The sequence below is a fragment of the Eptatretus burgeri genome, chromosome 5 (genome assembly GCF_056783735.1).
Source record: "Eptatretus burgeri isolate ZD-2024b chromosome 5, Ebu_testis_v1, whole genome shotgun sequence".
Taxonomy (NCBI): domain Eukaryota; kingdom Metazoa; phylum Chordata; class Myxini; order Myxiniformes; family Myxinidae; genus Eptatretus; species Eptatretus burgeri.
Genome location: NC_140965.1, coordinates 69,578,200 through 69,592,786, shown reverse-complemented (window position 1 = coordinate 69,592,786; position 14,587 = coordinate 69,578,200). Strand labels below are relative to the sequence as shown.

The window sequence follows — 14,587 nt, the reverse complement described above, 5'->3', positions numbered from 1 at the left end:
AAGTATGGTGAACAGATTGATAAGAGGTTAAAGGGAATAAAGAAATATGTAATAAAGAAATCAATAACTTTTAGAAATTATTATAATTGTTTGATGAATAAGAAAGAAGAATATAGGAAAATGAATACAATAAGAAGTTATAAACATAACATATATAGTGAAGAAGTAAATAAAAAGGCATTAGGAGCCTTTGATGATAAGAGATTTATTTTAGATAATGGAATAGATTGTGTTCCATATGGATATTGTATGATAGAGTGTATAAAATAGATTATGTTTTAACGATGGGAAGATGGGTTAGGGTTTTTAAGGGCTACGCCGCGTTTTTTCACAATATATAAATGGTTAAACCAAGTATTAATCAAACTAAAGAGTGGAGAAAATCTCAGTCTTGGTATATAAATGGAAAACATAATGAATGTGAAAAATATCAAATAAGTCTTATTGAAAAAATAACTAAAACAAAGGTAAATAAAACAAATAAGCGAATTAATTTAAAAACTAGTAAGTTAGAGGATGTAAAGAAAAATGAATATCCTTGAATGGACTGAAAACTTTGATGGTTATCAATTGAACAATGAAAAAACAATTTACTATAATCTCAAAATGATATGTGGCTCAGGAGGTGGTCAAACAAGAGCATTAAGAGAAGTTTATCATTTCGTAATGGCACAAATGGGGTATCTTAAAAAATATAAAGATTCAAATGTTTTGTTTGTCAATATTTTAGATGGGGATTATTGTGCAAAGAAAATTAAACTATTGAAGGAATTTGAGAATGAACAAATCTTTATAGGTTCAATGAGTGAGCTGTTCAACCCCCAGGTGTTCAATTCAATGAGGTTCAACCTCCAGGTTAAAAGGGGAGACAAATAAATATACCTTGGGATAAAAAGGGGATTTATTTTTAGGGAAAAAAAATATGAATCGCTGAAAATCCCCCATTCATTTACATGGGGAAAAGTGAGCCAGAATCAGTATTCTTACCCTACTAGTGGGCTTTGAGGCGAGCGAACAAAGGAAAGGCAGTGTGGATCTGTGACGAGAGCGCCGAGGTCAAGTCCGTCATCGGCAGTAGGAAAAACTGCATGAGGGTTTTTGTGATCGGTTTTTCGTAAAGAGCGAGCCGAAAGAAAGGCAAGGAAGGGACTGAATGAGGTCTGTCTGCCATCGGTTCCATACGCTGCCTCTTCTACCACCGTACCCTTCGCCTTTTGCTATTCCTTGAACTTCTTCCTCTTCCCTTCAATCATCTTTCCAATGTCATCACCCCACCACCATGTGTCCGAGTGCCTCGGTGGTCCTTTTGTCCATCCACATACCTCACCAACGGCTCCCAATAGACTATCTTTCATTGACATTCAACCACATCATCCTCTACCATACTCAGCCTCTCTCTTAATGCTTCCTTCACTGTCACCTCTTTGAACTTCCACACCTTCATCCTCGGTTGGTACTTCACCCGCTGAATTTTCCTCGCACCTTTCACCCTTGTATCACAGACAACCAGGTGGTGCTGTGAAACAGTCTCGTCCACTGGGATGACCTTTGTGTCCCAGAGGTTTCCAGATCTCGCCTGCGCACCATCAGGTAGTCAATGTTTGTCGTCGACCCACCTGACATGTATGTAATAAGCTTATTATCCACTTTCTGGAATTGAGTATTACATATCAACAAATCAGCTCCATCAGCAAACTCCAAGATCCTTTCACCTTCTCCATTTCTCACACCATATTCATAACCCCCATGGACTCCCGCAAAACCATCTGTACTCCTTCCCACATGTCCATTCAAGTCTCCTCCTACCACAACAATTTCCTCCTCTTTCACATTTTCAATCAACTTCTCTATCGCACAACAGAACATGTTCTTCTCTTCCTCGCTTCGACCGACCTGTGGGGCATATCCCAAGATGATGTTCACCAAGAGCTTTCCGATCACGATTCTCACAATCATCAACCTTTCACTCACTCTAGTCACACTCACTACACTGTTTACGAACTCCTCAGAAAACATGACACCAACACCATGCACGCCTTCCGGGCACCCTTGCCACAAACTTATACTTCTGTCCCTGCCTACCCTTCACCATTCTCGCACCACTTCCCTTCCATTGTATCTCCTGCACACAACATTTGTCCACTCTTCTTCTGACCAATGTCTCAACTACTTCTCCCGATCTCCCTGTCATTGTCCCTTCATTCCATGTACCAAACCTCAGAAACCGATCTCCACGTGGGGAATCAGATGATTGGTCATCATAAATGGAAAAATTTCCTCCCTTGCTTAGATCAGGTTCACCACCTTGAGTTTTAACGAGAGGGGGTGAGGACCCCCACGGGGAACTTGGGGCTTTACCCTGCCAATAAGTTGTACTCATCATGGTTTCCTTTTGAGGCGATGTTTTTATGGCCAGATGCCCTTCCTGACGCCAACCCTTTTAGTCGCCTCTTACGACACGCAAGGATACGGTATCTGCTTATGTATACGGTATCAATAGACCTGATGTGTTACCAGGCACAATAGACCTCTATTGTGCCTGATGAAGCCGGCTGCGAAACTGGCAAAACGTTGACTGAGACCGGGTCTGCTCTCACTTTTTTGCTCAAATTAGCAGAGTCGATCTAGTTTTTTACTTTTGGTTGGAAGTGCTGTCTTCTTTAAAAATGTGGAATCCCAACTGCCCCAATCTTATATGTATGAATGTATGTATGTATGTATGTATGTATGTATGTATGTATGTATGTATGTATGTATGTATGTATGTACACTACCAGTCAGAAGTTTTAGAACACCCACATTTTTCCAGTTTTTACTGAAATTTAAGCAGATTAATATTTCAATGTACTCTGAAATTAAAGCATAGAACAAATAAACAATTGCAGATAAAAATAAATCATGGAATCGTTTTGTTGAACAAAATTTAATCCAAATTTTTGACTCATCAAAGAAGCCATCTTTTGCAGAAAAAACAGCCAAACATACTCGTGGCATTCTTTCTACAATGGAAATTAAATATTGTTCGGAAAGTTCTTCCCAACACTGTTGCAGAAGTTCCCACAAATGTGTTGCACTTGTAGGTTGCTTTGCTTTCACCCTTCTGTCCAGTTCATCCCAAACCAGCTCGATGGGGTTTAAGTCTGGAGACTGTGCTTGCCATTCCATGATTTGAAGCCTACCGTCTTGTTCTTTTCTTCTAAGGTAATTCTGACAAAGCCTGGAGATGTGTTTTGGGTCGTTATCTTGCTGCAGGATGAACTCCTGATCAATGCGGCGTAGACCAGAGGGTATTGCAGAGTGCTGCAAAATACTGTGGTAGCCCTTTTGCTTCAGGGTGCCAGTTACTCTGTGCAAGTCACCGACTCTGGATCCATCAAAAGAGCCCCAGATCATCATGCTTCCTCCTCCATGTGTTGACAGTTGGTGTCACACACTGAGGAACAATCCTTTTCGCCTCCTCGACGGCGTACAAAAACCCTGCGTGATGAACCGAAGATTTCAAATTTTGATTAATCGGTCCAAAAGACCTTCTTCCAGTTTTCAGTCGTCCACTGGTGGTGCTTCAAGGCCCAGGCAAGCCTCTTTTTCTTATTTTGCCATCTTCGCAATGGCTTTCTTACTGCCACTCGACCTGTCAAACCTGCAGCTCAAAGTCTTCTCTTCACAGTTGAAACTGAGACTTCCTTACTTCGACCAGTGTTAAGCTGTGCTTGAAACTGCTGTCCTGTGAGCCACCCATCACGCAGCAAGCTGTTGACTCTCAGAAACTTGTCTTCTGATTTTGTTGTGGCTTTGGGTCTGCCAGACCTCTTCCTGTCAGAGTTTCCTCCAGTTTCCCCCAGTTTCCCAGTGTCTTTTGATGGTGTAGGAAACTGTACTCATTGACACCTTGGCCTTCTTTGCAATTTCTCTGAAGGAAAGACCGACACTTTTAAGGGTTACAATGGTCTGTCTGTCTTCCTTTGTTAATTGTCTTTTTCTCACCATTATGATAGAAATATACTACTTCCTGCAGTGCAATATTGTCCAAATAATGCTTCAGAGGGTGAAGCAACACAGTCTGTTCCAACACTGCTTTTATACAGACAGAGGGTTTGTAACTAATCAACAAAAGTTGGGACACCTGAAGGAATTGTTTGCATCAACTTTCAAGGCTTACTTTAAATCTATTGCTGCAGAACAGCTGCAGTTGCTAATCCATTACTTGTTCCCTGAAAAGGGCCTTTTTTAACAACTCTGAAATTTACATTATTTTTCAGTTTTTGGTAACCTACACTTTTTCTTAACCTCTTGCAGTTTACTGCTTAGCTTTGTACCATTTCAGGTTATTCACTGGACTTGAACTGCTTAAATTTCAGTTTTAACTGGAAAAATTACGGTGTTCTAAAACTTTTGACCAGTAGTGTATATATATATATATATATATATATATATATATATATATATATATATATATATATATATATATATATATATATATATATATATATATATATATATATATATATATATATATATATATATATATATATATATATATATATATATATATATATATATATATATATATATGTATATATATATATATATATGTATATATATATATATATATATATATATATATATATATATATATATATATATATATATATATATATATATATATATATATATGTATATATATATATATATATATATATATATGTATATATATATATATATATATATATATATATGTATATATATATATATATATATATATATATATATATGTATATATATGTATATATATATATATATATATATATATATATATATATATATGTATATATATATATATATATATATATATATATATATGTATATATATGTATATATATATGTATATATATATATGTATATATATATATATATATATATATATATATATATATATATATATATATACATATATATATATACATATATATATACATATATATACATATATATACATATATACATATATACATATATATACACACATATACATATTGTTACGAATCTGGAAACCATACGCACTCAACATGCAAGTCCCAAAGTTAGTTCTGCCGGTAAGACCTAAGTCACATTTGCCACGGCGGCCGTGGGATCTTCAAAATCTACGGCCACTAGCAATTATACAGCGGCCGCAGTATTTCAACGGTCACACAATGTAGCAGTCACATATGTTTTTATTTTTTGGGGAGCCGCAACGGCGTATTTATGCCTAAGTCACATTTGCCACGGCGGTCGTGGGGTCTCCAAAATCTACGGCCACTAGCAATTATACGGTGGCCACAGTATTTCCACGGTCACACAATGTAGCAGTCACATATGTTTTTATTTTTCGGGTAGCCACACGGCATATTTATCAATTGTGGAGACCGAAAATGTGGGGGTGCCGTACGGTCTTTGATTTGATGTCGCACGGTGATCTTAGGGCGTTCCTGCGGCGGCCATATAATTTTCAAGGCAGATGCAAGGTGCCTGCAAGGCGACCGCAGGGGGGCCCTAAGGCGAACGTGCGGCCAGACGGATGGTAACGAGTGGGTTGTTTTTTTTGTTTGTTTGTTTCGGCTTGTCGAATTGCTACGGCGAACGTAGAAATGAAAAAAGTTATAACTCCGCGTTATAATTCCACGGCGACCTTACGGCCTGTAAAAGATAGCCAAACGGCGTAGGGCCACCCTGAGGCCACCGCAGAAACTCCGCGGCCGCCGCACGTTTGTCAATTCAGAGGGTGTATGGCCGCCGTATCCTCACCATAGAGCAAATGTGACTTAGGCCTTAGTACGTGTGTAGTCAGGACCCCGTCCTTTTGTTTAGTGGGAGGATTAAATGTGTGTGTTGTGACGGCAAGTTAGGTTATTACTTCTCATCTTACATCTATCATCCCATCTGCACGACCCAACCAGCCCATCATGCTCGGTCACCGCCCATTGGCCGCTTGTACCTTTATTTGCCGAGAGGGGGGGGGGCCTCGCGGTTCTGGTCCTTGGGCCCCGCGGGCGATGGTTTTTGTGCGGTGGGCCTTTCAGGGCAGACACTCTCTGCTCTGCGCAGGCGACGCCGCGTGGCCAATATGGGGTCTCCTTGCAAGGGCCACAGCTCCGCCCCGGTAGGGAACGGACAGTGAGATGATTCTCGCCAAGGCCCCTCCCCGTGGTGGGAGGATATATATCTCGGAGACTCAGAGGGTGGTTGTAGTTGGTGTTGGTGCTAGGAAAGTTTGTTCGCGGTGGCGGAGCGGCAGAGTTTGGGTCACGGTGGCTGCACGGAAAAGAAGTTTTGTCAGTACGTGCACGGAGGAGTTTGGGAGCTCCGACGATTCGCCACGCAAGTTCCGCCACGAGCCTGGCACGAACTCCCGGACCGTGCCCCGACGACCATTAGCCACGTGAGGTGCCGCATTACTGAGCATGCTTTCCTGCGACTACAGGTACCCATGAACTCTGACCCCCAGCTCGTCTATCCTCACGGCTGCGAGGGATCAAATAAAGACTCTGGGGTTTCTTTTCATTTTATCTGTGTCTGCGTGTGGGCCCGTCTTCAAGTAGAATTGTATAAGTGTTTTTGTATCATTAACCTCCGCCATCGAAGATCGGAGGTTACTGTTTTCACCCCTTTCTGTTTGTTTGTTATCTTGCCAAAATGAAGTTTTTGCAAGATATGTTAGTCAGCTTGTACGTTTTTTTTATTTTTTTATTTTTATATTTTGTTTGTCTGTAATCACGTATCGATCATTCTGCAGAGCACAGTTATCATTGGAAATTTTTGTAACTTCGCATATCAGAGGCCTATAGAGGTCCGTTTCAGCGCATAAAATTTTCAAGGTCAAGGTCACTTTGTCGCAAATCAGGGGAGTCGACGAAACCCTTATTTTTTGAGTAATTTTGATCGGATCGTCTTCAAACTTCATGGGAATATAGTTCATGGTCTGGCTCTCAGCTGATCAATTTTTGGTGGCGATCGGCCTTGACCTTCATGGTTAGCGCTGGAGGTCAAAAGTTTTTGACCCCAAGGTCAAATTTTGAAATCTTAGATACCATATCGAGTAATACCTCATATGAAAGCGCTTGACAAGTGCTTTCCAGATCTGTCAAAAGTTTGATGCTATGACGTAATTTTCTGACGTCATGACGAAAAATCAGATTTTTCATGCAAATTTTATTTCCTCATCTCATCAAAATCTCTTGATATTTCATGTACAACGGTCATGGAGAGATACCATTAACCGTATGAAAATATAAAGGTCAAGGTCAAAAATGGTCAAGCATCAAGGTCTACGAAACCCTTATTTTTTGAGTAACTTTAATCAAATAAATAAGTCACTCATGTTCATATTTTGGCAAGATACTGGTCACCCTAGGGGTGACATTGGTTTTTTTGTTTGTTTGTTTGTGAACAGTATTACGGAAATACTCCAAGACGGATTTCGACAAAATTGGTGGGGGGGTTAGGTATGGTCCAAGGATCATGCCATTAGATTTTGGACTTGGTCCCCCTCCCCAAAAAAAAATTGTTGGAGAAAGACTTTTCTTTTCCAAGGCATGAATCAACGCATTGCGGCCGTGAAACATTACTACAAATGTAATGAACAACCAACGATGGCGGCACGCCGTTTGGCACAGGAATTCGATATTAACCCACCTCAGGGAAGAAACATACGATTGATTGTTGAGAAATTTGAAGCAACAGGGTCGGTAGCCACTGTAAAGAAGTCCGGTTGTCCGAAAACGGCAACGAATGTAGCTAAGGCTGAAGAAGCCATGAGAAGACTGGAACAAAGTCCGCAAAAGTCAACTCGCCGTTTATCTGTAGAGTTGGAAGTGAGCCAATCAAGTGTTATCCGTATCCTTCACCAGAAAAAATGGAAACCTTGCATTCCACGCTTACTGCATGCCCTTCATGATGGAGATGACGACCGCCGTCTTCAATTTTGCGGAGTTCTTAGGTAAACTTCACGAAGAGGACACAATGCTAGACAACATCTGGTGGTCAGATGAGGCATGTTTTAAGCGTAATGGCACAATTAAGACACAATTGTGTCTACTTGGCTGCGAATAACCCAAGAATGACAGTTGAGAAGGAGGTAAATTTACCTGGAATGACAGTTTGGGCAGCCATCTCTCCATTAGGGATAATTGGACCCTTTTTCTTTGAGGGATCTGTCACTGCAGAAATTTACCTGGATATGCTACAAACCTTCTTTTGGCCCAGGGTACAAGATCAGGACTGTTATTTCCAGTATGATGGAGCTCCACCTCATTATGGACATTATGTTCATCAGTGGCTTGATGAAAACTTTCCCAGAAAGTGGATCGGCCGCCGCGGCCCGATCGAGTGGCCGGCACGCTCTCCAAACCTTAGACCTCTAGATTTATTTCTTTGGGAGCTCATGAAAGACCTTGTTTAACGTGAAAAGCCTCGTACCATTCAGAAATTGAAGGCTCAAATCACTGCAAAATTTGAGGAAACCGATATCGAACTCTGCAGACGTGTGTGCCGCTCTGTGCCTGCTCGGTTGCAATTGTGCATCGATCACGAGGGAAGGCACTTTGAAAATTGCAAGTAAAACAGCTTGGTACAGTTCCTTAATAATTTTTTTCATGAATAAATGGTTAGATAAACATGTCATTCATTTATTTCTACCTTCTTGTACACTGTAATACAAATGGCAAACAAACAATCAACTGACAGAAATCGGGCGCTACTTCTGACTCACCCTGTATGTATGTATGTATGTATATATATATATATATATATATATATATATATATATATATATATATATATATATATATATATATATATATATATATATAATTCCTTTTTTTCCACACTGAACAGAAATTAAATGCCACTTGCTCATCATTTTCAATTTGAGATGAGTTAACTCATTTTATGGTGCCAGTGGTACAGAATAATGTATTGTGCATGCCGCACACACTGCTATCCAGGTTTTGTCCTCATTTGCATGCCTTTGTTGTATGGTACCTTTGTAAGTCTTCTGTAAACAAACAAATTTGCAAATACAGTATCAAGAGAATATTTCAACCTTAAAACTATTTGGTGGTCTACTCGTTCTTGGGAGAGACATGGACTATTATTCTTAAATAATAGCTTGCAGACGATTTGTTGATTGGGGAAACCCTATCCTCACCTTTCTGAATTGCAGACAATTTCTTCTTCCACCAGGGCATGCCACGTTCAGATTTGTCATCGTCATCCTTACGATCTTCACCAGGCTGGGAACAAGAGCCAAGGAAGAGAGAAGCAAATATTTGCTCGTTCGTTTATATGATAATGACCACAAGTTAACAAATAACAAATAATCATCAGATAGCAAAAATAGTCTGATTAAATAGAAGAGAACTTGGGTGAGGGTGAAAGGAAGACAAGAGGGTTGGAGGGAAAGTGGTTTAGGAGTATGATGATGGAATGAAGAGGATATGGGGGAGAGGGGAGTAGAGAGAACTGGGATGACTGGGGGGTGGGGGGTTACTGGGTTGGACCAGGAGAAATAGAAGGTGCAAACCTGGTAATAAAGAATAAACAAAGGCAAGAAAGCCCTGATGAACAAACTACTGACCATACCTGATCTGTGGCAAGGGGGCCATTCAGATCCACATCTTGCGGTGAGGGTAACGTCAAAGGTATCGGGTGTGCCGCCAAACCGAGAGTCCCATCCGGGTTTGGGCCATTGACCTTGTACTCTTCGTCCTGGACCTGACGTCTTGAGGACCAAGGTAATCCAGCTGATAGCTCATCAGACAAAGCTGCTGGGAAAACGTGCATGACATGATGGGCTGCTCATTGTACATCCAATTAAAACTGATGCCCTGTATGTGATGTGCTGGACAAACAAAGTCTTACTTTTATCACAATTACATAAAACCAATCAGCAAACTACTCCCCTCAAAACATTCTAAACCAAGTGGGGAATTGGATAAAAATCATTATTTTTATATCCCAAGCGAGTAATACTTCTTCCATTTGAAATCCAATATCTGAAGATGATACAGCAAATATTGTGTGAATTTGCAGTTTTACCATTGTCCCCAATTAAAGCCGTTCAGCTACAAACAAACTGAATCAGAACTCAAAATATACCGTAACCCCACCCCGGCCGACCAAAGCAAGAAAACCTAAAAAGGTTACCGCCAATGATGCACCCACTTTCACTCCACCCTATTTAACAGGTTAATTAGTTCTTCATGCCTGTTATTCATTTCCTTAATGTAAGTTTCCCGTCTGGAATGATTTTCAATTTTTTTTTGACTAAGACTGGCAGACAGACTGTAACAATATAACTGCTAATCCGTAAGTTTAGGTTCCGATTCATGTTCTAGTGTTCAAAATATAAAATTCAATTGAAACCAAGTCCTTCCTCCATCATAGACTGATGTCTGTAGACAGACATACAGGTGAACCAATTGCGTGTGGGGTGATAAATCAACAGCACAATCAGTGCTTGCCTCCTCACAAGGATCGAACTTTTAGCAAAATGTGGACTGCCATGATGAAATGAAAATCTCTTTTGAGATACCTACATTTCCTCAGTCTGAAGGAAATAATCCTTAAAAGGGTACCCAATAGTAGGTGTACTACTCATTTGGGCAAATCATGTGGGAGTTTTCAAAATGTAAAGTAAACAAAGTGTGCTAAAGATAAGCTGCCGGTTTTGTCCAGTATTCTGCACTTACCTTAGCAATGGGCATTTATAGAGAAGATATCTGGAATTTGGAATACTTATACATGATGTGCTACCTGAAGATTCTGCCCAAATTCATTGGTAAAGCAAACCACAATTATCCTACTGTTGAGCACAACGACATTTGGGTGTGGTCCTTTGCCATTTCTCTGTATAAACCTTCTTGCATTATTCATGTTACTCATGGATGTTTGAATTACAGGTGAAATCAATGGCTCAGTATTTATGCACTGTAAACATGAAGATGATAACAGACACCAACATGCTTTACAAAGCTTTGGGGCATTTACAAGTCGAGAAACAGTTCAAGGCCAGAAATCATTCCGGACAGATCGTCACTCCATCTCAAGTTCCTCGACTAAAGGCGGATTTGGGTAGGAAGTTGTAATTTGTCATATTAATGTGGGATCTTTGACATTCAGCTATTCCCACGGTGCCGACAGAGGGCTCCTTCGGCAAAACATCCATCCGAGCGATGGTGAACACATTGATGCCTCACTCTGGATGCGAAACAACAGGATTACAGTTTATAGCCGAGTCCAGATTCAAACCAAGGAGAGACAGTTCAGAGGTGAGTTCGCATACCTTCAGGGCATCCTGCTAGCCTACGTAATTGTGAATTGATCTTAATTCGCAAAATCTATCTACTTAATGGTTTGCCATACCATGAACGGCATTGCATTTCAATCCATCTCAAGGATTATTATTTTTAAACATTTGACGTTCAAATTCAGAGAAAAAGACTTAATTTGTATTAAAGCTCCATCATCACTATCCTTGGGAGGCCCTGAAGCAGCATTTCCTTCATTACCACAAGGGATATCATGCATTTTGCCATTGTTGCTCTTATCACTGTTACTTTCCCTGTCAGAGAGAGCGCAATCAAAGTAATCTGAGATCAATCCACACCGTTCCTCCATAGAACCGAAACACAGGCAACAACTTGTGATCTAATTCAGAGCACGGATGGTGTCACCACCATCGCAGATGTCTTGCTTGCTATCGAGTTAACCTGTCAATGGAGATTTAGGAAACCACCTGAGATTCCTGATGACATCAGCTTTCCTATGAAATATGATACGTGCATGTAAAACATGCAAATTGTATTGAAATGCAATCATTTCCTGGTTTGCTTATTGGACATTATTTTTACCATTAATTTCAGTGAGCGATGCTAAAAATACAATGGTAATCAAAATGGACAGCAATAAAACTGGTAGAGCCTGAAGAGTTGAGGAGGTCAGTGATCCAAAACAGAAAAAGAAAGCAAACATGAAAATGGCCATTTCAGAGCACGTCGCATCTTTGCCGAAACCAAACATAAAACAAAAATCACTCCATACGACACCTGACTAATTTGTCATGGCAGGTCACAAATGCGTTTATATTTTTACTCCTCATACAATTCTAATTCATTTTGGAAGGGAAAAAAAAAAAGTGTTAATTTTTTTGAATTGCATTTTACTGTGACCTGTCCATCCAAGAACCCTGTTCTTTTTGCCTCTACAATCGCTGAAGTACAAGGATGATGAGATTCACAGTAATAAGTTGAAGGACATGCAGCCTACCTGCTCCATGAATCTTCTTTGTCAGACTAGTTCCTAAACCCTCCTCTCCTCTCCTCGACCACAAGGCAGGAGAAATCCCTGTGGCTCCCTCCTCCATATTCCCAATTTTCTTCCTTTCGCCATGACCCAGAAATGCACTGCGGGGAGCGACCACTCCGGAATGTTCGGTGCTGCGTGGACGCACTAGTTGAGAAAAGCGCTCGCGCACTGAATGAGGCCGTTCAAACTTCCAGCCAAAAGGACGGGGAGATGTTACGGGCTCAGCTTCGCGACAATCGCTGGCGGAGCCCGTCGACGATGACCGGCCCAAGGTAGTCAGAGAAAGGGCCGGGGGGTGAGAAGGTGGTACTGGTAGTGGGGGTAGCTGTGGAGGAATGGGTAATGGAGTAGAAAACTGATGACTTGAAGAATCATTAAATTCTTGAAGACATGGCGAGCCGCTGGGGGGCTGGTCAGCTCGAGAAACTTGAATTCTAGGACGAACAGGATGAGGAACTGCAAAATACACACAGACGGGCTTTGGAAAAAAATATTCTATCTGTGAATATTTCCGATCCAGTCCAGGCCCAACAATCAATCTGTTCTCGGTAAGGGTTTTATCCAGAAGCAGTATTTTTGAAGCTTACTGATGGAAACACTGAAATTTGATGATAATTCCCATGTTTGATAACCCTATCCGACAATAACAGTTCTTTGCCTCAACATCACATTTTACATCTATGATAGTATGCAGCTCACCATCAGTGATACTGAGTGGGTCAAAAATGGACAGCAAGCCATCGAGTGTTTCTGCTGGGGATGGGACCTGTTGTAATCCTAGGGATGGAAACGTAGTAGTATTAAGTGTCCAATCACATCAATTTACAGTAAATTAGGAGATTCAAATATGAAGCACAACTGTGTACAGGTGTCCAAGTTATTTTTCACAAGGAGGCTCAGCATTGCCAATTCCCATCCAACGGATTGCTTGGCATGGTCAATGCGCAGCTCACCACGAACCACCTCATCTGTTTCTGGGCTAGTCATGCAGTCCTTTCCTCCAAAGTCAGATCCACACTCAGACCTCATGTCCTCAGGTTTGTTGGGGTTATCCTCAGAGGTGGCACTAATGCCTGCAGTGAGAAACACAGAACCAATCACTGATAGATTCAAAGGCAACATCATAACCGATATTACAAACCATAATGCACAAGTGGATGAGTAAACTGCAGTGCTGTCATAACAACCACCAAAAACTCATAGCTTTATTGAGGTTAAAACAACATGTTTTGGTACTGCACAATGGAATTTTCAGGTACAGCTCGGCATCGACAGAGCATGAATCTGTCCTGTCTTTGACAAGCTCTGTTTATTGTAATGTCATGGGGCCGATACACTTCCGAATAAGAACACAGAGGCAACACCATTTTCCATGTCTGCACAATGTAATCCATTCCCATGAACAACATACAAATACACAAAAATAGGACCACACGTCCTGAAGCTCACCTGGATCAGGACCAACAGTCACTCAAGCCCCCGCAGACACCTTACACCCTGATTTTTTAATGCCGTGAACAACCTTTGCTACATCATGGGTGATGAAGGTTGTGATCAAGCTTCATCAAAATTGTGTGTAAATTTTGGAGAAGAGAGCAAATACCTATTTTTGGGTGAAGGGGGGGGGTTAACCCCCCCCCCCACCGTAGATGATCTGAATGAACACAGATTTTTATGCAGTCAATATACACCTTCGTTTGACATCAGATATGAGGCTTGTGGCCAAGTTTCATCAAACTCGTGTGTTTGGTTCAAGCGATAATGACTGAAGTGTTTACAGACTCACTCACTCATTATCTCACTGACTCACCGACTTACCTACAGACACTGCTCAATCGCATAAGCTCACCGGTCAAAAGTCCAGGTGAGCTAATAATACTTATGGCATGTCCATAGCACCTGTTACATGAAGTTAGCGAACAAAAACTTAGGTAACCGCGATGACAGAATCAAGATTACCCTGCAATGCCATCAAGACGTCATAAAACTGAGCTGTTAGAAATTGGATAAGAGGATAAGAAAATGAAATTGGAGCAGGTGAACTGTGGTTGATTCTGTACAAGATACAACAAAAAAAAAATCTGAAATGTCAAGACTGAAAAACTAGAAAATAGAATTGACATGAATGCATCAATGGATATGCCTCCGTCCACATTAGATGTCAACCTACTGTTACGTTTGATCTCATTTAAAGGTCACATGAGAAACTAGAAGGGCACATGAGAAAGGATACAAGTTGGAGAGA

At 40.7% G+C, this 14,587-nt stretch overlaps 1 protein-coding gene across 6 annotated transcripts in view; it reads right to left on the bottom strand.

The window, feature by feature from the left end:
• GAPVD1 (GTPase activating protein and VPS9 domains 1) overlaps positions 1-14,587 on the bottom strand; it is a 174,283-nt gene that overhangs the window by 54,704 nt on the left and 104,992 nt on the right. For 5 of the 6 annotated variants that reach the window (XM_085882329.1, XM_085882333.1, XM_085882332.1 and 2 more), the window contains 5 exons: positions 13,296-13,415; positions 13,042-13,119; positions 12,304-12,798; positions 9,619-9,803; positions 9,185-9,269 (listed from right to left, as the gene is read on the bottom strand). In XM_085882329.1, coding sequence (XP_085738455.1) covers positions 9,185-9,269; positions 9,619-9,803; positions 12,304-12,798; positions 13,042-13,119; positions 13,296-13,415 — 963 coding nt within the window. The remainder of the gene's footprint in view (positions 1-9,184; positions 9,270-9,618; positions 9,804-12,303; positions 12,799-13,041; positions 13,120-13,295; positions 13,416-14,587) is intronic. The other variant, XM_085882331.1, reaches the window with a different exon arrangement.